At 37.1% G+C, this 25626-nt stretch overlaps 1 protein-coding gene across 5 annotated transcripts in view; it reads right to left on the bottom strand.

The window, feature by feature from the left end:
• The window catches only part of LOC131069836 (1,4-alpha-glucan-branching enzyme 3, chloroplastic/amyloplastic), a 296891-nt gene that overhangs the window by 115536 nt on the left and 155729 nt on the right, over positions 1 to 25626 (bottom strand). For 4 of the 5 annotated variants that reach the window (XR_009112229.2, XR_009112228.2, XM_058005412.2 and 1 more), the window contains exons 8-12: positions 14614 to 14721; positions 14293 to 14383; positions 13803 to 13904; positions 13021 to 13123; positions 12128 to 12265 (exon numbers count right to left, since the gene is read on the bottom strand). Coding sequence is in view for 3 of the 5 variants with exons in the window: in XM_058005412.2 (XP_057861395.2) it covers positions 12128 to 12265; positions 13021 to 13123; positions 13803 to 13904; positions 14293 to 14383; positions 14614 to 14721 (542 nt within the window). In the remaining 2 variants the exon portion in view is untranslated. The remainder of the gene's footprint in view (positions 1 to 12127; positions 12266 to 13020; positions 13124 to 13802; positions 13905 to 14292; positions 14384 to 14613; positions 14722 to 25626) is intronic. The other variant, XM_058005413.2, reaches the window with a different exon arrangement.

The following is a 25626-nucleotide window of genomic DNA, read 5'->3' as shown; positions in this document are numbered from 1 at the left end:
CGGATAAAAGATTTAACCATCTTTTTTTTGAAATCCGGGTTGCAAGTTGAAAGTTCTTCCCATTTTTGCATTGGCAAAGTTCCAAGTGATCTTCTTGAAATTCATTTTTACCTATCCGCTTCCAATTCCCTCATCCGTACATACCAATTCATCCACTCATTTCACACCTTCATTCATTTTCCCCATTTAAAGTCTACTTGCAGTCAGCCATCCAGAACCCGAAATTGGTCCAAAATGCACTCAAAAAACACTTGAAAATGAGTTTTAAAGGACCAATTACAAGTGCAAACTTGTAGTTACCCATTACACATATGAAGTTGCATGTTTGTTCCCACATTTGCAAGTTAATGCTCTTGTTTTTCCCACACATGTAATGCAGCTTCCAAAACCCGAAATTCACTTGTGAGCCCATTTTCGCATCAATTTATCCCTTCCCTTGTCAGTCCGGTTTGCACACACGATCTACCAAATCAATGGATTAAGGCATGGGCCTTATTTTGCAAGAAGATTTCAAGAATGAAGGATGATACAAAGAAGAGATACAACAACAATTCATGGTTGAGAGCATAGAATGCTTTCAAGACAAAGATGGTCATGACATGAAAAGAGGAAGGCAGCCTGTTCCCTCTTGAAAAGCTAGTATTACCCCAAGCAAGAAGACAAGGATGCAAGTTCCCGTTCCGGTTCAAGATGTCTTTACCAATCTAGAATACTTCAAGTTCTAGCATCCTGAAGCGACATGAAGATCATCACAGACAAAGGATGATGCAGTTAGAGTCGTGTCTTTAGACACATGGAATAGTTTTAGTTATGCATTTGTAATTTCGTTTTGACAAGTTACATGTAAAAATATTTTTTGTAAAATGCAAGTTACACATTACTTGCACTTTTGTAATTACATGTAAGACAACTACAAGTTGTGTCCGATTAGGACTATAGTTGGAATAAGTCTTAGTTAGTTGGAGTAACTCTTAGTTAGTTAATGAAGTCTCAGTTAGTTATTGAATGAGTCTTGGTGGTTGAGAGAATCTCTCAAGTTAGTTAGGATCCTCCCACCTTTTTCTCAAGGCTCCTCTTCTATAAATACTGGAGGAGTCTATTGTAATATTTATCTTTTGGAAAGCAAGCAAAAACTCTGCCAAATTTACAGCAAGAAGTCTTTGAGCTTATGAATGTGAATTGAAGGTTTTGGAAGAATAATAAAGAAGGATTACTCAAGTTTTGAGTCTTTGAGCCACATGTTTGAGTTTGAATCTTTTTATTTCTTCTATGCAAAGTATTTCTAAAGGAGCTTAGTCCAATCTGATTTGAAGTCTTTGAGCTGCAAGTAGAGAAGATTAATTAAAATAGGAAAATCTCTAGAAGGAGCAGCAAGTCTTTGAGCTTGCGTCTATTCTTGAGGAAAAGTTACTGTTTGATAAGAAATAGCAGCAAGTCTTTGAGCTTGCATTAGTTCTTGTCTTTGTGTTAAAAGAATAAATTATTCCAGTCTTTGAGCTGTTGTCGTTTATTCATTGTAAAATTTAGTATAGAAAAGGGTAGATAGGACTTCCAATAGTCAAGTCTTTGAGCTTGATATTGCTGTCCCGTCCCGAAGGAAGTGACGGAAGTCTTTGCGCTTTCAGGAAACTTCATTTCCTTTCTCTTATTTCACTTTAAAGTGGTTACTGCTGTTATTCAATCGCTATCCTTTTCTGTGAAGAGAAAAGGATATTGTCTTTCTTGAAAAAAGAAGAAAGATTGCTGTCCCATCCCATTTTACTTTCCAAGTTGTAGTTAGATAGGGGGAGCCTTCCCTTAATTAGGAGAGTTTTTACTCATGTGCTGTGGTTGAAACCACAATTTTGTATATTTCCCCAAGTGTACAAAATTTTCAACCAACAGGTGTTTGTTTTATCATCTACCAAACATTAGAATAGGATACCCAAAGGCATTCTATCCTCTCCTAAAAAATCACTACTGATTCCAAGGTCTATATGTGCGAACAAGCGACTTAAGTGAAATAGCTTCTTGGGTAGTGTATGCTGAAAATCTCAAGGGGGACTTATGTTAACAAGTGTCTTTTGAACTACTGGACTTGGATTTAGCAATTTTAGGCTCTCTTTTTTTTTTAGATTTTCTAAGATTTAGACTTTCAAAAAGGAGAAAAGAGATAGGGTTTAGGAAAGCTAATCTAATCATATGAACTCCAGAGATAGTATCAATTGGGTGCTCTTGGGAAACCAAACTTTGTTTTGCCACACTAGGGACAACTACACAAAGTCAGTGCAATCTTCAATGGATTGTGCTTATGATTAAGATTTTGGGATAGACAGAGGATGGGCTCAGACTAACTTTGCACGATGAAATGGAAATCATCCATTCACCAAAAGTATGAGCGGAGATACACCATCGATTGACACTTATCAAATCCTTCATTCAAATTAACAACAATGAAAGCAAATCTAAATTAACTTTAACTAAGTGTTGAGGAAATTGAAACCATGCAAATCATTCAAACAATAGGGATTACAAAGCCTTAAAAGAAAGCGCACATGCAATATATTATCTGGAAATGACCTTACGCAACAATACATCAAAAATCTCACACTCTCCAAATGAGAGGAGGTAGCCTTATATAGTTTTTTGAAAATAAATGAACGGCCGAGATCAAACAGTGATCAAGGGCCAAGATTGAAAGCTATAAACCCTAATTAGGGTTTCCCAAAAAACTATCAGCTTGAATGAATAAGAAAGTGACATGTGGCACAGCTGCTAATTTCACTGAGGTAAGCGTCCACTTTCCTCTTTCGCAGATTCAATGTACCTGGACACAATAAGCCTAAAATCCTCCATAGTGACACTTGGCAAGCTGCTAATTTGGAAGTCGATGATGTCCACATCATCGGTACATGTGGCAAGGATGCTTTCCCACTCAACTGCTTGGGCAAGAAAGTTTTCATCGATGAAGAGAAAGTTTGCAATCTTCGAAAGATCGACCTTGTCAATCATCCCTAAGTCCTTGAAGAAGCTTGACTGAATCCTGGCTCTCAGGTTCTCTGCCTGCAAATGCTTCTCCCTTATACTCTCTTTCTTCTAGATCTCAGACGCTACATGGAACACTTTGATCAACATCTCCCTGACACTCTCCTCTGTCTCAAAGCACTTAGTCTTAGATTTCTTCAAAACTTCAATCCAGGTGACCAAGGCATAATACCAAGTGTTGAAGTCATACCTATCTCCGGCCTGTATGACACCTGCATCCACTAGACTTCTCTTTGACAAGCCTCGGATAACCTTCAAATGCGGAAGTATTTCATCTTGGATTTCCTCCACTTCCTCCCAATTGGTAGCTAGGTCCTGGATATGGCTGACCAACGAAGAGGCTGACTCATGTGCTGACACTAAATTTTCTACCAGTATATCAGCACATGCTAAAGCATCTGAAATCTATTCCTTGGCCTGTGTGAACGTTCCCTTCATATCCTCATGATCCTTCATCGATTCCTGTTGAAGAGGCTGTGGAGGGGTAACCGGTATCTCATGGTTAAGTGGCCTGGTAAGATGGAGAACATACTTTCTCCATTGCTGGTTTTCTTCTTCAACCTTCTTTCTCTTCTCTCTCTCCTTAGCTAAACTTGCCTTCAAGGCGTTACAAGAGTCATCAAAGTACTGGACCTCTTGGTCTTGGGTGGGCTTACCCAGCTCTATAGTGGTGATCTTGTAGTCCTTTGGGGCAACACTATCCCGAGTTTTCCCTTCCTTCGGCACAGCTATTTGAACTGTCCTGAATCCTGCACTATCTCTCTGAATCAAGGAGAACTTTTTGGCTGGCTTGGGCGGTTTGGCTATGACTGGATCATTCACCTTCTCCAGAAATGTTGCTATGATCTCTTCGGAACAGGCTTCCTTGGCGACTTTAGCCTTTATCCTCTCCCTTAGCCAATCAGGGATAATTGATTGCTCTACAGTATTCTAATCAAACCCATCATCTGTCCCTCCTGGGTTCGTAGCTATACCATCCAAGAAGAGTACTGGAGATGCAGGCATTTCAATTTGCTCTTTGTTCGGACTTTGAACGACCGCTTTCATTATTTCCTCGATCGAAGGAGAAGGCACTCTCACTTCATTATTAATCATACATATGTCCATCTCATGTTCCTCGTCGGCATTCTAATTAGGTACGACAGATGCGGCACTCGGGATGGAATGGCCTTCGCTGGGCTCGCGTCTCTCCCCTACAATCTTCTTTCCTGTGACCTTTGTGGAGCTTCCAACTAACTCCTTCCTCTTTTGAGACCCAACACTCTCTGGATTCTGGGCATTACCTGCAGAGATACAAGGGTTGGAGGACAAGAGTCATCTACTCCCATCAATTCATAGATCAAGGCCACACCTTTAGACTTTAATTGCTTTGTCCTTTCAGATGTCCACCACCTAGAATACTCAACCACCGACCTCATGAGGTCTGCTAGATCTGATTTCTCTCCCTCTGCCCAATCTATCAAGGCTAGTGGTTCGTTCTTCATCTTTTCAAAGCCTAGCTGCTGAAGCTCAAGGTTGTCCTCTACTTGGTCAGCAACTCTAAACACCTTTGTTGCTCTCACCATGCTTAAGGGAATCCTCGACCAAAATCTCTTCCTGATCTTGAAACTATGGGCTGCGTTAGCCAATTAATCTTCTAGATCAGCTCTGTGTTCAAATGTCATCCCTTCGACCCTTTTTATTTTGCGCAACGGGTCAAAATTCTTCCTCGCCTTGTATTGATAAAAGGGATACCAAGCCAGCTCCTTCTCAGCAGTCGCAGCAGCTTGCGACGATGGACATGTTTCTAGCCCATTCCCAATCGTGAGAGAGGAGGTTCCTGCCTTCTTCTGTTTATCTCTTTGAATTGCCATATACCCCCCCAATTGCCTCACAACCTCGAGTAACACAACTCGGTTGGTAGGGTAAGCTGGAAGCTTGTAGGGAGACCCAGTAAACCCCTGAATTCTGAGGTAAGTGAACTTCGGGTATTGGATAGACCAATATCCAAATCTATTGATGAAGTCCATAGACTCTTGAGAGAGTCTCTGGTGCAGTCCACCTTGCAACGTCCGCGTGATGTACATGAGGAAGGTATCATTCACTCTTTTAAAATGGAACTTTTCTTCCATGTGGAGCTGGGGATAACAATCATAGATTGGAAACTGGTTTTCTTTGTTGCCCACTTCCCCTCTGCAAGAGAGACCTCTGTATCTGTAGGTTCTGGCCAAGGAATAAAACAGGTACGAGCTCATGAAGAAGGTCCTATTTGCTTCTAGGTTCCTCAGCTAGCTGTCCAGGTTGTCACTAATCATCCAGGCCCAGTCTATCATCTTTACTCCATTCATTGTTTCATTAATGAAATAATACATCCAGGGCTCGAATGGAGCACCTTGAGGATTTCCCATTATCCTGTTCAGCAGAAAGATCATGTCTCCAATGTCTTCCTTGAAGTATGCTCTCACCAAGCTCTTCCTTTGAAGTTTGGAGGCGCCTTTCCTTGGCTTATCTAGCCAAGAATGATTAACGATGGCGTCATACTCCTCCAAGTGGTCCTGATACATGCTATCAGCTTCGTCCTTGGTCACGTACATAGTATTGTGATACTCTGGGATCCTAAAGGCTTCTCTGATGGCCTCATCGCTGATGTTCGCCAGCACTCTTCTATCAGGCGCAACAATGTCCTTACTAGTGCGGTTGTAATGCCTAGCACATTCAACTACTAATTCGGTGCATTGCATGCTGGGGAGAAAACCAGCAGCATGCACGATGCCACTCTTCATCATCTTCCGTGTGGTTGTGGTAGGTACAAGGTTGTCCAAACCAAACATCTGCTTCTTAAATTCCCTCAGATTGATGTGCCCGTGGTTGGTATCGCTAACATTCTTCCACTTCGAAGTCATCCTTGACTCAGGAGGAGCGTCTTTATCCACTTGAAATTTCATAGTGCCTAAAATCTGCAATTAGACAATGAAGCTTAAGTTAGAAATTAATTCGTGAATTGAAGAAAATAGGGGCTGTGAGTGGCTAAGTGTTTGAAATTTTCATTTTATTCCCATACTTAGCCACAAAAACTGGATTCCTGTATATAAATTCTTCAATCTCAAGGATGGTTGTGATCATAATACCACACTACATGCTATAACTCAAAACTCTCTTATACTTAGTCAAAAAATGATTTTCCTTAACTAAGAATTCAAATAAATCCACTAAAAATCATTTTCCATAACTCTGAAAAAACTCAGAAAATGCACAAATCTGCATCATAAATTCAACTTCACCTTCGAATAGATTGAAATAAGGCTGGAAATTTCTCAGAAAACTCAAAAAGAATTAGCAATTCTTCCTTAAACCAGTTGGCTTCACTCAAAAATCTGTGAATCCTTTGTCAAGAAGCTTGCCAAACTGCAAGCAATATCAAAACTTTCTCCAGATGAACTCCAATCTGCAAACACTTCACTATGCTCTCCTTAAGAATTTCGAACTTCTTGGTGTAAAAATGAAGTTACAAATGATGTATTTGTAAATGAAGTTGAATTCCTAATTAGAAACACGCAAAATCATCCAACTCACGTTTCTAAATCTAACTCAAATTTTTGGGAAAGTGTTGTCATCTTCTTTAGTTCGAAAATCCTTTACTTATGCAAGTTTCTAAATTGTTTTTAGTTTATTAATTCGAACTAGGCTCATAAAATAGTATCTTCCAAAAAGTTTCTAATCTGGAACTCAGTATGAAAATCCTTTTGATTTGCAAATATCTTCTTTCCAATTTTAATTTTGACTTTCCATTTTGACTTTCCAACTCGATGATCTTTGAAAATCTCTTTTTCCAACTTTCTAATTTGATTAGGAGTTCGATTTTTGGGAAGATTTGATGACATCACTTGGCTTCTTGTTGACTTTGCTTGACTTCCAAGAGTAGGGCGGAGTTTTAAGAGTTCAACTTCATGCTTGGGCGGACTTTAGGAAGGACTCCAACATGTTTGTTTGTCTTTAATTCCAAGTTTGAACGGACTTTTAGAGGCTCTCTTCATGGGCGGCCTTTCTCCTTCTTACCATGCATGGCGGACTTTTATGGCTCCATCATCTTCTTTATCAAACTTGGGTGGACTTTCATTACCTCTTCAAGGCATAGGGCGGAGTTTTAAGAGGGTCTTCAATCATAATTAGCACCTTGGGCGGACTTTTGATGCATCTCCTAGGGCGGACTTTTGAAGGTCTCCTTAGGGGGAGTTTAGGAAGGATACCAAGGAGGGCGGACTTTTAAGTTCCCTCTTCTTGGCCTCTTTAACATACTTGGCAAACTTTTGGAAGGTCTTCTTGAGCAGACCTTAAGCACCTCTCCAACATGGCGGACTTTGGGTGACCTCAACAAGGCGAACCTCTCCATTGCTAGCATCTTGGGCGGACTTTGATGCCCTTCCTTTGCATGGCAGAGTTTTATGTGTTGGGCATCAACATAGGGTGGAGTTTTGGAAGGTTGGCTACTTGCTTGGAGGGCGGAGTTTTTGAAGGCACCTCCTTCATCATGTATAGCGGACTTTAGAAGGCCTCCATCATTCCCTCTTCAAGGCGGACTTTGATGACTCTCCTAGCCAAGGCGGACTTTTGGTCTATCACCGAGGGGGCAGACTTTTGAAGTGACCCCACTCAAGGCATAGGGCAGGGTTTTGAAACATCACCAAGGCGGACTTTGGAGGCTTCCCAAGGCATGGCGGAGTCTAGAGTGTTCCCCTAGGGCGGACTTTTAATTCCCTTCATCATGGCGGACTTTGAGCATCCCTTCAACAAGGCGGACCTTGATCATCTCTTCAACATGGCGGACCTTTTGAACACCTCCAACATGGCGGACTTTGCTTAGGCGGACTTTCTGAACATGTGTCATGACACTCAACCTTATCCATTAGCCAGACTTAGAAAAAATTTGGAAAATTTCAAAATTTCACATTTTAACCAAATTTAACCAGATTTACTTGAAATTTGAAATCCATACTCGGGCAAATCATAAAGCATTATGACCCCTAAAATGTAGGGAACGGGCTTTTTAGGTCAAAACTTGGAAATTTTGGATCTCAGTCGAAGCAGGTCAGTGGTATCAATGCAGACCCTAGGTCCCCATTCCGAAAAAGCAAAAAGCAGTCATCCCTAAAAAATAGGGAAAACTTTCTAAAAATAGCCATACCGGGGATTGGGCTAAAAATGCAAAAAACGAAACTTCCTAAAGATAGGAAAAAGGCAAAAAAAGCAGACTTTCTAAAAATAGAAAGTTGTTCAAATTTGTCCAAATCAATTGCGATCTTCGTCCTTTGGCCTTTCTAGGCACTTTGGCGGGGTCTTGACTTTGGAATCACATGGTTTGCAAAAACTAACTTTCAATCCTTAAGACCTGAACTGTTCAAAATTGAGCAAGGCTTGGCAAAACTAAAGTGGAAGGCCACGAGACACTAACAAAACCCTAGAAAGCAAGAAAAGAGAGGGTCCCCATTTGCAATGGGGCGATGTGTGAAAAAGGTCACAACAGATACCAATCCCTGATTATCTCCAAGTAATCATCAGAGGGGACAATTGCTTTGAAATCCTCTTGCAACCTTTGATACAAGTCACAAATTTTTGGGGTCTTAAGTTTGTACCTTTCTATATCCTTCTATATTTTCATCCATAACTTTTGAACAAGATCTATTTCCTCTTCATTTTGCAAGAACCTTGACTAAAACATATTGTATTGGGCCTCTATAGAACCTTTCATCTCTATTTTCCTTGTAGAATTCAAGTCTCTTTGATTGGAATGCATCCAAAATGTTAGCTTTACCCTGCAGGCTGGCAAGATCACTGCTCTATTACCAATGCGATAGCCCTAGGCTGTGGTAAGAGACTCAATTATTTTTGATGCCTGGTTACAATCTATCATGCAATTTTCACTACCTATATTTCTTCATAAAGAGAGGATAGATAGTCAAACATAGATTAAACAGCAAAATTACTGACCTACAATTTTGATCCAAATAGCTAGAGTTGGAAATTACAGATATTAACATTGTTGTTTAATTGGCAATAGAAATCTCTGATATACAATCAGGTCTGAGGTACAGTGACTCATTTGATTATTTAAATTTTAAATACTCATCTAGGGTTTATAAATGAAACATAAATTTGGTAAAAGTGGCAATAATCACTTATAGATTGGATATTCCTATGTCCGATCTTAGTGTTTGTCTTGTCAATGTGACAACTTGAGTGTGATCTACATCCTTTCAATGTAGGGAAGAATGCTAGCATCAACTTTTTCCCTTGTTGAGCTCTCTAGAGTATTCTGTGAGTTTTGACTATGGCAACTATGAATTGCTGATCTGCGCCTTGCTGTAGGCTGTTTTGATTATACTTGAGTGTTCTGGTTCTTCACTGATCTGCAGAGGTCTGAGAATTGTTAATGTGCACCCTTGTTATGGTGATTTGAGTATGCATTCATGATCTAGGTGTTCATTGACCAGCAACTTATCATTACGACCTGAAAATAACCAACACCCTGTCAATGTGGCGATCTAGATTTACAATCTGGATATATGTCTAAATACCCCAATCTAGTTTATGAAGGCAAAGGCAGGATTGGAGATCGCATTATTGCTTCTTCTACAGTGCTGACTCCACAAAGCTGTAAACACCTTACTTGCACAATATTTTGCTAGGTAATCAACCTAGCAATGCTAGGATATCCACATTTAGGTGCAGGGCCAAAGATGAATCATTGAACCCTTTTCTCAATCTGGCATGCCTCTTGGTAGAAATTTGACATGGACAAACCTGAAATAATCTACTGACGGCACACTGCAATTACTATGTAGAATTGCCAAGGAAGAGGATAGGGTTCGGCATCCTAACCTCAAGATTTCATAGTTAAGAGGTTTGGTCCTCAATTGAAGAAACTTGGATTTTAACCAACAATGTTAAATTAGGGAAAATCAGCTGCTCAAATAAAGAATGGAAACTTACTTTTATGCCTCCCTGGGATTTGGGCCCTTAGGACCTATTTTTGGCACCCAATTTGAAATTTAAAATTTAATTTATATAAATATATTCTCTATTTGAATACTTTTTGATATACACACACACATATATGTATCCATGTATTTAAGCAACTTTTTATTTTTATTTTTTATTTAAGGTGCTGAGGTCGGCTGCGTAAAAAGGGACATGACAAATATTTGGCTGTCATAACTAATTTCTCAGCTGAAAAGGGCCCACCACAAATCGTCAATTGTACCTTTTTATGAGAAGTTGACTCCATTGACCATTCTAATGCAATTACAATAAAACATATCAATGTAGCAAGTGTTAAATTAGTCCACGCTGAATGTAGTTGCATGCAAGACATGAATACTTCAAGAGGTAGGAAGATGAGAATCGATTACCTAGGCCTATCTATATAAGTATAGAACTAAATTATTTAATATAAACCTATGTTACACCAAAGTTTTAGGACAGGAACAACAAGGGATAGGGGGGTGCGTTTCTAGGGTAGAGTTTTTGGGAGGCCATTTTTACGGGACAACTATTATTAAAGGGGAAATTTTCAAAAATATAAGGAATTTCAAATTTTCATTGAAAGGCATTCATCATATACATTATAGAACCCTAATACATAACATTAGAGTTCAAATTGAGATATCACATGAGAGTCCACAAACAAATTAACAAAATTATTGCTTTCATTGTCAATGTGCATATATATTATATAAAAATTACAAAAGACGACCCAAAGCTTGCAAGTTGCAACTACAAAATGACAAAAAACACAGAAAATGTCACTGGCTCTAATCAACAATTGCTAGCTCTGTATCAAAATCAAAGTCCAAGACTAAGTCATTGTCACTACTAGGGACTATCTCATCCAATGGAAACCTAACCAATCCTTCCTATGTCTCCTCACGAAGTTGTGTGGCATCTTTGGGATCAATATCCCAGTGTACAGGTGTAGTCTAATAATACTTAAGAGCCTATCGATTTTGAAGTTACAAGGTAGTATAGATGGCCACCAACTTCTCTAGTCATTGAGAGGTATGCCTATTCCTCTTGATTGATTGTATTAAGTTATAAGCAGGGTTGAGAGGCAACACACCTCATGGGGGTTTGGATGCAACACCTCTCGCAGGGTAGCCCAAGTTAAATCCTTTGAGACCACACAAACCTTCAAAGCATATGCCATTTTTCATAATTTTATTGCTTTTAAGTTAATGATGTAGACTTGATGCTCTCTTGCTTTTTCACAATTGCTCTTTTCTCTTCTCACAATTGTTTTCCTTCTTTGTCTTCTTCTTCACAATATGGAAAATGCCAAAATGATTCTTTTTTCTTTAATTGTTAGTGTGCCTTTTTAAGGTTTAGTGTTGGTGTAAACAGGTGGGAGGGTCCTTGTGGGCACCCCATCAGTTTCTCTTTTCAGTTTTGTGTGTGTGTGTTTTTTTGTATTTTATGTTGATTGGGTTGTAGGAAACATCTGGGCTGTCCTTTACCGTACCCTGTTGTACCTGACAAAAAGGTAGGTATTTCAGAAAATTTTCTGAATTTTTTTAATTGTTGGAGATATTGTGTGGGGCAGAAGGCAAGAGGGGATTTTTCCAACCTGTCCTCAAAATGTCACCATATGAAACAGGCCTATAAACATAGTGAATGCATCCCTAGGGTACATAGATATGAAAAAAAGAACATTTTGACCACAACTATTTAGACTTATAAACTCAAGGATTGGCATTAACGTACACAATGAAGTTCAATCAAAAAAACCAAGGCCAAAGGGGAGAACATTGTAGTTGTCACATTGCAATTTTACAACTCGAAGACCCAGCAACAACATTACCAAAACCAAACCAGAAATTTTCTTAGATTGCTTTTCAGTAGTAGGTATGAAAGCTATGAACCATACCAAATCATAGCTCTAAGAGGCATGACACAAGAAAATGGATTGTAAGGACAAAATACTTACCACACTTTTAAATTTTTATAATGTGAGATGATATATCAAAAATAATGTTCCCTGAAAATTTAAAAAAGAAGAGCAAACAATAATTATTTTTTCTAATCCAAAAAGATATCTACAAGCTAGGAAAATGAATAAAGATGGATGGCTAACCGTATACATATTCCATTCATGATCTGGAACATTCTGAAGGAACCATAGCCACATTTCTGGTATGGAAGTATTGACAAAAAAATCAAAACCTAATCCTCCCTGGGTAACTGGCTCACATAATCCAGGATAATATGTTGCCTGAAACAAGATAAATGAGTTAGAATGCGTACAATGGCTGAGAAAAAAATCATTCAGATTTCAATGTTGACCAGCTAGGCCTAAAATCTTGAGATTCACTACATGAAAATCGAGATATGAAGATATGACAATTGCATTTTATTTTTGAAGGATTCCAGATTCCTCTAGAAGATGCCACATAGGTACAACATAATGAGAGAGACATATTTGTGTTGAAGAGGAATATATTTAGTGGTGAACAGAAAGCACATTTTACACACATGAATGTAACATTTTTTAAAATTCTACAAGGTTTAAACAAGCATGATAAACACATCTAACTATGAGAAAGATTCCACACTAAAGAGCTACAAACTTTAAGAGAAGATGAAGATGTAATGGCCAGCTAAAAACATGAACTCAAATATGAGGACAAATAAAAGCAATAAAAAACTATTTTCTAATACATAAAGACTGTCGTCTACATTAGGTTTGGAACATACTACATATACAACTCCTAAGGCAGATCAGGTGTTTGGCAAGAATGTAGATGTTTCAAGGTTTTTATACTATAAGTTAGTACTGATGGTGCAGAAGAAGCAGGAGTTAAAAAATTAACCAAAAAATTGCTATTCATATTGTGTTTTGACAAAACTTGTCTTAAAAGAATTTACTAGAGGGTTATATATATGTGAACCAAAGGTTTGCAATTCTGCTCTCTTCTTTATGAAAAAAAAATCATTTGTTATTGTTTAAGGAACAAAAAACTCACTCACATCTTCGGCAATTGTTATTATGGATGGATTAAGCTGATGCAACATCTCATTTGCCAAAATCAAGTAAAGAAGAGCATCGCTGTCCACATACTGGTTGCAATATCTGCATTAGAGAAGCCGGGCATTAAAAACAGCACTACAGTTTATCCATGATTGTTTTAGTCAGAGATAGGTAACATTATTAATGTGCTTTAATCATCCCATTACAATATGAATACACCATGAAATTTGTGTAGACCACACGATATCATTGCGAATAAAAGTGGTAATTTATTAAGATAGATTTTGCTGAACATATACTGTCTAGATTTGAGGCTTTTAGGAATATAACTGTTCTCCTCGTGTTTTGGGAAGAGGACCCTCAAAATTAACACTCTTATGATTTGCTTTCCTTTTTATTTCATAAAAGATGTACAGTTTCAAATAGAAAACAAAGAATATCTTATTAAACTCAATATTCTGCACAGAATAAATTATTGTAAACCTTCTAAATCAAGTAATAACCAAAAGGAGCAAAAAAATGTTTCCCAATATGAATTTTGTGTGAGGACAAAACTTTATATGTGAAGTTATTTTGCCCAGATGTAAGATATTTCTATAAGTGAGTCCAACTTTCAAGCTTTGGTGACTACAAATCTCTACAATAACATTTTTTTTTTCTATCATTAGATTATAAAGAAATGTCATTAACTGTAGATATCTTAGGGAGCTGGAAATAATGTCAGGTGCATAAGAGAAACATTATTTATCATACTGTTTTCTAAATGGGTCCAGTCACTCACTCTTCTAAATCACCTGTGAAGTTAAAAAAGCCATTGTGAGTGTAAAGCATTGACGAAATCGAATGGAAATGGAAGCCATCAACTCGATATTCCTCAACCCACCTGTTTCAAAAGTCCATGAAATAAACCAAATGGACTGCATCATGATCAAATGACAAGATATTTCTTAATTTAGAAATTATTTTAAAAATTTGTACAGATTCTAGAGAAAAGCATTCACAGAACTTGTGACCTAAACATTGACATCAAAATCCAAATGTATTGTGCTAGATATCCTTAAAACATTGACTGGAAGCACAAGGATAATACATTACTCAACAATCATATTACAGTAATATAGAAGCTTAACATGCAGCACATGACATTTAGCGATCATCAGAGAAATGCTAGTCCATAGAGGAGCATCCAATATGGGTGCACACATTTGATATTCAAAGGGGAAAAAATTGTCAACAACAATTGTGCAGAACAGAAATTAAAGAATGCTTACCACTTTAAATTAGAAAGAAGGTATCTTATGACTTCATAGTCCCCATATTTGAAAATCCGTGTACCCCAATACTTATGGTGTCCCCTCTTCCCTGGACAATAAAGATGGGGACTCAAATTAAGTTCTAGTACCAGGCACTAAAGGAAATGAACCAAGTTTTGTGATTTTCTGTTTCAAGTAATTTTTTTAAAAGATTACTATGAAAGAAATGCAGGTGCCTTCATATTTCTTTGTTCTTTTAACAAATGAAATGGAACAATCACATCTGCATAGCACCCAATGAAAAACATGGGTAGGAGGACTGGGCCATCAATAAATTACCACGATGAAAATAGCAATCATTTGCACCATCAAATGATGCCAAACCAACCATCTCATCCTGAGCAGCATATGAATGTACAATATCCATGAATACTAGCAATCCTAATCCTGAAAATGGCAACAGTCTATAATCATGTCTCCACAGCAGTTTCATATCAAGTATGGAATGGACCTATATTTAAAACAAATTTAGAACAAGGCACAAGCAGAAACTGCACAAATGTTAGGCCATGCTACACTTCCAAAACATGTCACTGAATGAGAAATAACAAAGGACAAGTTTTCAAAAATAAAAAATGCATATTCAAATAATTTTTTAAGAAAAGTATGCCTATTCAAATGAGTGTCTCCTGCACAACATCAAATAGAAAGGTGGCCAACTTCATTTGCAAGTACAACAGAAATTAGCACAACATTGAGGATAAGAAACAAAAATCTACTCTTTGTGGTTGAACCACTTTGGGGCTTACTCTTCCAAGGATATTTGCATATAAAGAAATGATAATGATAATTCAAACCTTTAGGTCACACCAAGCAAGAAACCAATCTGATGTATGAGAGCCCCCTTCTGGAAGTTCAAAAGATTGTTTTCCACATACCTTAAAAATTGTTCAAATTTTGTGGTCATAGGCTTTAACCACATGACCAAGCTCAATTGTAATGCTGAACTTGCCAAGTTACCTACACAAAGTTTAAATTTGTATGATAATTGTTTGCTGATGCTCTTCCATTTATTCATTTTCAAAAACCTACGATTTTTTCAACCCTAGCATCATTTTATTGTAACTGCATTTGCTTTCAAATCACATTAACCTATTTTGCTCATTTGTGGACATTTAATTTCTAAACCAACTTTATCTCATTTCTTGATGACCCAGTGGTATATAATTTCCTCTACTTTCAAGTAGAAATCAGAAGTGAAACAACTAAAACTATTGTGCTACTTGGTGTTACCAAACAATAGTGTAAATGGATGAATTAAAGTGATACTGTAAACAGAAATGGACTAAAATGATGCAACAAAAAACAATATTTATCCTAGGAAACCCCAAGAAGGGAGAAGAACCTAGATTTTAGTGGCCAATGCTCTTCTACTAGAGTATTTTGCTCAAATAAACAAGTTCACCTACAAAATATCAACTTTTCTAAGTAGATTTCCTTGCTTTCAGGTTGTTCTTCACCTCGTTATTGCTAATAATAAGTTTGATTCTCATCATGGACTATCAATGTCCTCTAACTGAATGTTGGAGGACTCCAAACATATGTTAAAACTTAGAAGTCCTCTTGCATAGAATTCAATGAGGTAGGTTCAATTGGCATGCTTTACATTCTTGTTCCTTGTGTCAAGATGAAACCACACCTTCTCAAAATTCGATAGTTTCTTTTTCACCACAATGGTTTCAAAACTAGTAAGGCAGTTATGAAGCCACCACAATGATTTTGAAACCACCCCCTGTTAGACCCTAGTGGTTTAAAAATTGCTGCGTGGTGAAAACTAGCTATTTCATATTGCTTAGTTATGGAGGTAATTTCAATGTTGGTACCTTCTCAAGTGACGTCATCTTATGTTGAGCTTTCCTCCTAGATCCCATACAAATAACCCAGTATTTAACAACTAATTCATGCCTAAAAAAACAAGATTTTAGAAATCTACAACAATCTACAAGGTTTGCCATTAGCAATGGAAGACAAGATTCTTCCTAATAAAACACATAAGCCATCAACCCATGCCATGCCTCATCCAAGGACTAGTCTCAACCTACCACTCATATACCATATGTAAGCGCATAGAGATCAAAAGGACCATCCAAAATATCATTAGAATTCCTTGCCATAAATTAATTATGAACCCACCAAACCAATAATAATTTGGACCTATCTCATAGCCAAAAACTTATTAATGTTGACATCCCTTTAAAATGATAAAAGCCTTTATCCTTTGAATAATATTGCGTTCCCATTTTTAAACAAGACATTATTACTATAATCCCTAACAATCAGACCCCCACACTCAATATTCAACAATATAAAGGTTCAAAATAACTTGTCACCCCACATTCCATAATGCCCAACACACCATGACACCAAAGGGACTTAATCCATACGAAATGTTGAAACAATTTAATAAAGTCAAAAGGAAAGAAAAGTGGAGAATCATTGGCATCCAATAGTTGCCGACACAAGCCACACATCTGGCTTAAATGCAACGGTATCCTCATTCCTTCCAACAACATTCTAGGACGATGTTGTATTCACTAAATTGTGTTGTGGCAACCAACAGTCAAGAGATAAGAATGAATATTCTAACATATCAAATTATTCTCTTCAAATAGCTAATTTGATGGCCCAAAAGTCAATGTATGAACTTTCATTATAGCTGGAAAACCTTAGGAAGAACATTATGTCTGAATAGCATGACGACAAGTTGGGCCTCTTTCTAATGATGTGCATTAATTTATTATAACCCATCTCAGAATACCAAATGCATTGCATGACATGAACGCCCCTCTTTCACTCCTCACTATACGACCACATCAGCATACAACAAAAACCCACTGAGGACAATGACATAAATTTTCAACGATTTTGTGATGCAGGATTGGGGGCAGCAAGTTCCAAGTAGTATGTTACCCACAATTATGTCTTAATCAATAGTGCGGCTAGATTACAATATCTATCACTCTATGCATGCATGGGCAACCCCCCCACCCACCCAAAAAAATTGTCTTCCATTGTTTGATAGTTATGCTGATTTATTCATGTTATTTGGTTCACTTTAGGGTTGTAGCAACAGACTCTGCTATATAAGTGTGGAAGTGTTTTCCTTTCAGTTCTTGCATAGCACACTCCATTGAAGAAGTGAAGTTTTAGTTGGCATCGCCACAAAGTGTGTTTCATTCAAGTTGCTACATTGTAGATAGTTGGTGGGGTCCTATACACCGTATGCTCTCACCTTTCCCATTTCGGAAACTGGGTGATAGAAAAGTGATAAGGATATCGCATTGTGATTGGAGTTTATTTCTGTTAAAAAAATTGAAAAATATACGGTGATCAATACAATGGTATCAGAACTAGTGATCTTAACCCTTGTTGCATATTTTTTCAATTGCACAAGTGAAAAAAATGTGTGTGTGTGTTAGTGTTCATTATATTGCATAACAATGTTCAATGGCTACATATCAGTTTCAAGTTTCCACAGTTAAGTTTGAGAGGTTTGTCAAAGGTTTGATTCTTCCAAGTTGTGAATAATGGCATCATTCAATAAAGAAGTTTTTGGAGAGAAACTTTACAATGCAGGTAAGAGACTCGATCACCTTCCTCAATCAAAAGATGGTCTAGTTTGCATTTTGGAAGAAGTGCAGAGTTGTTAATCTAAGATACATCAGCTTGATTCTAGGGAAAGGCAAATTGGCGTGGTCCCCACAATGAATTCTTTGGTTAAACTAGAACTTATGAGACACCTAGATGAAGTGATAAATCCCAAGTGATAAAATTGCATTTATATTTTTGGTTTGCCAAGTCAATCCTAAGTTCCTAACCCCCATTAATGCTACTGTGGTTGTAAGAGCAATGCAAAATTGTCTGAGATACAAATGCAAGAACCCACATAGAGCTAGCAATGCTAGGCTGAGTGATATAGGCTCCTCTCTACTGTAGTTCATGACTCTATGTGGTTTTTGTTTCTGATGCAATGGATATCATTATCCATAAAAAATTTATACCTAAAGTACTAGGGAATATTTATATATTTAAAACTATTGTTTCCTTCAACTCAAATTTATTTTGTTTACTTATTTGATCAATGTATACTTGTAGTATGTGATCAAATTAGCTTCTAAGTCATAAGTTTTATTATGTTCTTAAAATTTACCTATCAAAGGGTGCATAGTGAAAGGCAAAAGCTTTAAATCCTTAAAAAAATTCTATATTTTGTGGTTTTTCAATTTGTTGAGTGTTTTCCAAGACTAAGTCTATGTCAAAAATCAGCTTACTAAGTCCAAATATTTTAACTATGAATCTACGGACTTTGACAAGATCTTTTGACATCACCTATGTGAAGTACTTAGGAACTCCAACCAATAAAATGATGGACGTCCTTTTTCTAGAACAAGGAGTCAAAATGGCTATCACCCTACATGTCAATCATCTCCTAATGGAAAGCCACTCACAATTTATCCTCACCTACCTCACAACAAACTACCTTGAAGCCCCTTCTCATGGCAGATGGGAAATGAATTTTATTCTACAAAAGATAAGAACTTGGCTCAACAAGTTCCATGAAGTTATAATCCACCACCAAAGGTTGTCCACAAACAATGCTAGAGATGGATTTGCCATCATGGGTATTAAAATGGTAGATCCTCTAGACAGGCAGACATTGCTCTTGCATAGTTTTGAACTCCCTAAACCAGCATTATGGCAGTACAAGAAGAGGAACCACACGAAAGAAATATCAACATACAACAAAATCAACTCAGTCCTAAGGACACACATTCTAAACAAAAGGGACTAAACACTATTACTGCCCTCACAGGCCATCTACAACATTCAACCTGATCAATCTACTTGTATAGTACTCCCTTTTCACTCACAAGAAAGGCTCATCGTTGATTCTCCAAGTCATGTAGACATACTAAAATAGGTAATCTTGTTGTTTGAAGACAATAAATGATGAATCATGGAGGCTCAAATCTAAGAATTGATATATTGTTTGTGAATGGTTGACAGTAAAGCTTAAATGAAGGATGCAATTACATGAAGTCCATCCTATATGGCAGAGAGGACAACTTATACACTTGAATATCCACCATGGCAAAATTCTTGAGATGTAATTATCACCAAAGAGAGAACATAAAAAGACAACAGATTATTTTCTAATCTCAGCATCAAATATTTTAGGAAGGATAAAAGCAATTTATGACCCATTTCTCCTTGGCCCCCAAACAAGCACAGCTAGCCAAGACAACAAACCCACAATGAACGTAGGCATCAAAACATTTAGTAGGTTAAGATCCTAGATAGGTTTGTAAATGAGCACCCTATTCAGAGGCATTCTTATTCCCCTTGCCATCAACCTAAAGGCATGAATTGGTCCCCCAGCAACATTTTGACTCCAACAATAATGGCTTCATGGCTTCCTATTGAATCTAATGATCATGATCTATGCGATTTCCATATTCAATGGGCTTTATGGTCCTCATCATCCTATGCCATCCCTTCATAATTCCACCACAAATCACTTCCTATCAACCTTCAAATACTTCACAATGCACTTGGTAAACAATTAAAGGCAGTACTTTGTATCTATTGTTTTTTTTCAATATCGTGAGATAACCCAACGACCCAACCACACCTCACCTCAGTCTTACTTTGTATCTATAGTGGAAAATTTAGGAGATGTTTTAAATTTGGCATCACCAATTGGAAACTCAAGATCAGGTTGATCATGAGTATCAAGATGGAGATAAGGTTATTAGAAAAGTATATAAAAGCATCCATTATCAACTTTAGTTGCTAATGTCTCAAAGCTAGCCAACAATCATTAGAAAAATGCTTAAGGAAGAGAAAAGAGTTTAAAGATGTATACAGAAGTAAACGAGGGTCACCCATCAGATGTTGGTTGTCTTTTCACCATATTTCTTGAAATGAAACATGAAGGTGACAATTTTTCACTCTTTCAAGTTGTTAATCCTACCAAGATGATTACATCCAACACAACTAAGCACAGCACCAAAAGGGGTAAGAGCTATTGTAATGTCCCCTTCTAGGTTGCTTATAAATGAAATCCTATATTCACAATTACATTAAATTAGGGCAAGAGAAAAGAATTACAATATTGATTTCGTCATTATGCTTTAAATATGAATCCTGCAATCACAACATGGAAATCACACACACACATATAAATCTAATGCTATCGTTAGAATTATTAAACATATCACATACAACCTATTTATTACCAAGTATAGTGTAAGCCTAAAGGTGGGACATGATAGGATTGACCAAGTTAACCTATACTAAGCCCAAGAGCGGGACTTTGACCCTCTTGGCCTTGGTGGTAGGACTTTGACCCCACACAAGGTATACTACTTAGTAGGTACTTGTCTTACTTCCCTATTCATGCCTCATCTCTTGTAGTGAATAGCTCATCATGGTAGGAAGGCATTGGGGTCCTCAATTTGTGCAATTTAAGCCCAAGAGTGGGACTTTGACCCTCTTGGCCTTGGTGGCAGAACTTTGGCATCCACACAATGTATACTACTTAGATGGCAACTTATACCCTCTTACCTACATCTTTCCCGTCTACTCACAAAGAGATTCACATTTGCCTATCTAAGATGTACTAAAGATAATTACTCCATATATATATACTGTGAATATATTGTTTGCTGATATTTTAACCATTCAATTAATATGAGATTGATAATACAGAGATTCATTACTTTATGATTAATATTTGAGTGGATTATTAACAAATCTCTATATACATTCTTATAGCTCTGATTAGATGTTCCCTATGTTCAGTTAATGATCAGACCCATTATTATAATGCTATACCTATGTTATTTTATAGTAATGCTGAGAGCCTGATTAAAGTTAGTTCAGTTATTACTGCATCCTACAGAACATTATTGAGTGTTACAAATATACTGACTGATATCTGATGCTGCCTCCCTTATGGGTATACGCAGAGTTTTGATAAAGTTGGATCAGATTTATATATATGGTAATTTTCAAAATTTTATAGTCACTTTGTTTTTATTCTAACACTGTAACTTCCTATATATTTCAGTTTGCAGAATATATATAGAATATGTAACGTTGAATTATACTCAGCAGTATATATATATATTATAATGTTGTTTACACTATATATCAAAGTATCCTCGGTTCATATGATGTATATTAATCAACATCAATAACCAATTTATCTGCATATATTGTTATTGACTATTCACTGTCGACAATACACAAGGTAATCCGCAAACTGCAGGGGTCGATTGCTAATGTTGTAAGTATTCGAATTGATCATTATCCGATCAACTGAATCCATAGTCGATAATATATGATAGTGGGTCGAACCACATAGAGTCACGACTCTGTGGAACCGACGTGGTTCCACATAGAGTCGTGACTCTTATGTGGAGCCACGTCCAGCCATAGCAAAGCAACCGAACCTTAAACACATTAAGTCTAGCAAACAAGTCGGCAATAATAAAACAGACAACGGTAATAATCAATATGAATTAGAACAATCATTAATAGCAATCGACGAATATATAATATAGTCGATACTATACATAGTTGATAACATAACTGTTATCGACTATGTATAGAGTCAAATATATTATATATATGTAAACAGTTAACAGATTGCCAATATAAATGATTATATGATCATTCAATAATGATTATAGTATGCCAGTTATGCAGTCAAATATAAATGAAGAATAGAGATCAAGATTAATATATAAATGTCTGAGGCCGAAAAGGCCAATTAGACATTCGTCGATCGATTGGATTTATCCGACTGAAGCTACATATTTCTAACACTCCCTCTTAGCTAGGGAGGATATCCTTCTTTCCTTCAATAAGTAATAACACCTTATAGTGAACACAATAATTCCATTTATTGTGTGAGAGATATCACCTCACCGTGATATCAGAAGTTATGGCATGTCCACAGATATTACGTCGCATGATACCCACCATAATCAAATAATGTAATATCCACCATTATGCATGTCCACAGATATCACGACTCATGATATCCACCATTATGGCATTTTAAGGATATTAACTCATAGCATGTCCACGGATATTACGTCACATAATATCCACCATGAATATCTCTTTTATGTTAATATCATCCATCATGGCATATCCACAGATATCATGTCATGAGATATCAATCATTATGGCATATCCATAGATATCACTTCTTGTGATATCCACCATTATGATTGTCCATAGATATCACCCCATGTGATATCAACCATTTTGGCATATCCATAGATATCACCTCAAGTGACATCCACCATTATGGTTTTTTCATAGATATCACCTCACGTGATATCAACCATTATGGCATATCCATAGATATCACCTCATGTGACATCCACCATTATGGTTTATTCATAGATATCACCTCACGTGATATCAACAATTATTGTGAGATCGTCACCTCACAATAATGGTGAGATGCACAAGTGTTCATCATTGTGAGATTGTCATCTCACAATTATATTCACCATGGCCCATCCAGAGGGTAAACACACAAGTACAAGAAAATCATCACGGACTCTCTCACGTGATGTTTGTCGTGGCGTCACACACATGACATACACCATGAACCATATCAGAGGGTGTAGATAAGAGCTTTCACCTTAAGTCTCTCTCAAAGAGAAATGCAATCACAATAGTTTACACTTTACAACATCTTTGAAAAGAAAAATACATTAGTGAATAGCATACTTTTCCACCATGTCTCTAGAAAGCCTTTCACATAGTATCTTAAGTGAATAGCATACCTTTCCACCATGTCTCTAACATAGTGATACTTGATCTCCACATGCTTTGACCTTTCATGAAATACAAGGTTGGAGTCTGCATCACTCTTGGTGTATTCCAAGCTCACCAAGTATTCATCTATCCAGGAATGTCATGACCTAGAAGTTAGCATAAAGGCCTTCCAGCCTACATGAATGGGTCTCCATCTCATGAATCATAGTCCTTTGACTAATCACTAGAGAAACCATCTTGAAATGGTCCACTCCCTCTGAACCAATATAACCAAGATCCTCGAAAATCAATAGAAGCACATCCTCTTAGCTGCTCCCTCTGTCACGGAAGCATACCCTGCTCACATGGTCCCAATCATGGAAGATATCTTGCTTTAGGAGACTCTCATCATCTAGTATGATTCTCATACAGCTGGAAGTGCTAGATCCAAAACCACCATGGATCTACTATCATAAGATTAAGCCCTAGGCAGGAATATGATCATCTTGAGATTTAGAACAAAATCCCCTTTCAGTATGCTCCCTCTCACTGAGAGAGCCCTCTTGTCTCAATCTTGTCTTTGTAACCCTAGATGCTATCATTACCAGCACAAGTGCCTCTATGGCTTTCACAAGTGAGCTGTTGCACCTCTATAGGTAGATATTTGTTTTATAAAAATGGAAATGCAAAATCTCAGAATCTCCACTAAAGTCCTTTGCATATTCTTTTTTTGAATTTTAATCTCTTCATCACAAATAGAACTTCAAAACTCTATAGCCTGAAAAGCAACAGACTGTGATTCTAAAGATGTCCTAAATGTAAGTGACAAATTTCTTATAGTAAATTGAAGAAATGTAAAACACAAGATATCCAAATGCACCTTGTCGTAGGAGAACATCTACTGACAAAGTTGTTTCACAAATAACACGCATAATGTAATTGCATGAATTAACAAAAACTACATATTAAATTCATGAACATTATTCAACCAAAAAAGAAAACTTATCTCTTTCATCTGAATATGAATCCATCTGAATCCTTTTGTGGAATAGTCTCACCAACATCTGCAATGGAGGCTTGAGGCATAGTCCCGGTTGGACATTTCATTGCATAGTGACCATATTTGTCACATCTAAAGCATTGGATTTATGAAATGTCCTTCCTTCTTTTGTGTGTAGGAGCACCATTTAATTTCTCATCTTTCTTTCTTTTGGAGTGTCCTTTCTTACCCTTCTTCTTTGAGGAGTGTGCGGCAAGAACATGAATATCTTCATTTGCGGAGCTTTGACCAATACCTCTTGTAGCCAATCTTGACTCTTCTTGAATGCAGTCTGTCTTCAATCGATCAAACTTAGGGAGTTTTCATCTTGCGCTTATCCCTTGAATAAATGACTCCCATGATGAAGGAAGACCATTAAGACCATTAAGAGCCAACATGGTTAATTCTTTGCCATTGATAGTGTGTCCAATGGTAGAGAGTTGATCTCTCAATTCAGTAATCCTCATGAAGTAAGACATGATGGATTCTCCTTTTGTCATCTTGATGTGGTTAAGTTGTTGTTTCAGTGCGAGAGCTCGACTTGTGTTGTTGATCTCATGCATCTCCTCTAATGTCTTGAACATGTCACATGCCTTCGTCAACTTGGAGATGATTGGCACAATGTGATCTTTCACAGAGTCAACCAGCGTTTTCATTGCTTTGTTGTTCTTTCTCTTCCATTGAAGCTTCTCATCCTTTTCTTTTAGTTCTGGTACGGCATCTTTCACGAATTCGTTTAATTCATTTTCCCCCAAGGCAAGCATAACTCTAAACTTCCAAGATACGAAGTTTAATGCTCCTTCAAGTCTGTCCTCAACTCTAATTCCATTCACCATCTTGGCGTTGATATAAATAGATGAACTTGAAGACGATAATAGAAGATAATCTTGCTTATATCAATCTGATCTTGATCTTTGCTCAATCCTGCTCTGATACCATGATAAAGTTGGATCAGATTTATATATATGGTAATTTTCAAAATTTTATAGTCACTTAGTTTTTATTCTAACACTGTAACTTCCTATATATTTCAGTTTGCAGAATATATATAGAATGGATCACTGATGTCTTTGACAATTTTCAGATTGCAATGTAATGTTAAATTATACTCAGGAGTATATATATATATATATATGTTGTTTACACTATATATTGAACTATCCTCAATTCATATGATGTATATTAATCAACATCAATAACCAATTTATTTCTGCATATATTGTTATCGACTATTCACTGTCGACAATACACAAGGTAATCCGCAAACTGCAGGGGTCAATTGCTAATGTTGTAAGTATTCGAATTGATCATTGTCCTATCGACTGAATCCATAGTCGATAATATATGATAGTGGGTCGGACCACATAGACTTGCGATTCTATGTGGAACCGACATGGTTCCACATAGAGTCGTGACTCTTATGTGGAGCCACGTCCAGCCATAGCAAAGCAACCGAACCTTAAACACATTGA

The sequence above is a fragment of the Cryptomeria japonica genome, chromosome 6 (genome assembly GCF_030272615.1).
Source record: "Cryptomeria japonica chromosome 6, Sugi_1.0, whole genome shotgun sequence".
NCBI lineage: Eukaryota > Viridiplantae > Streptophyta > Pinopsida > Cupressales > Cupressaceae > Cryptomeria > Cryptomeria japonica.
Note: the sequence above shows the minus strand (reverse complement) of the source record. Positions and strands in the feature narration are given on the sequence as shown.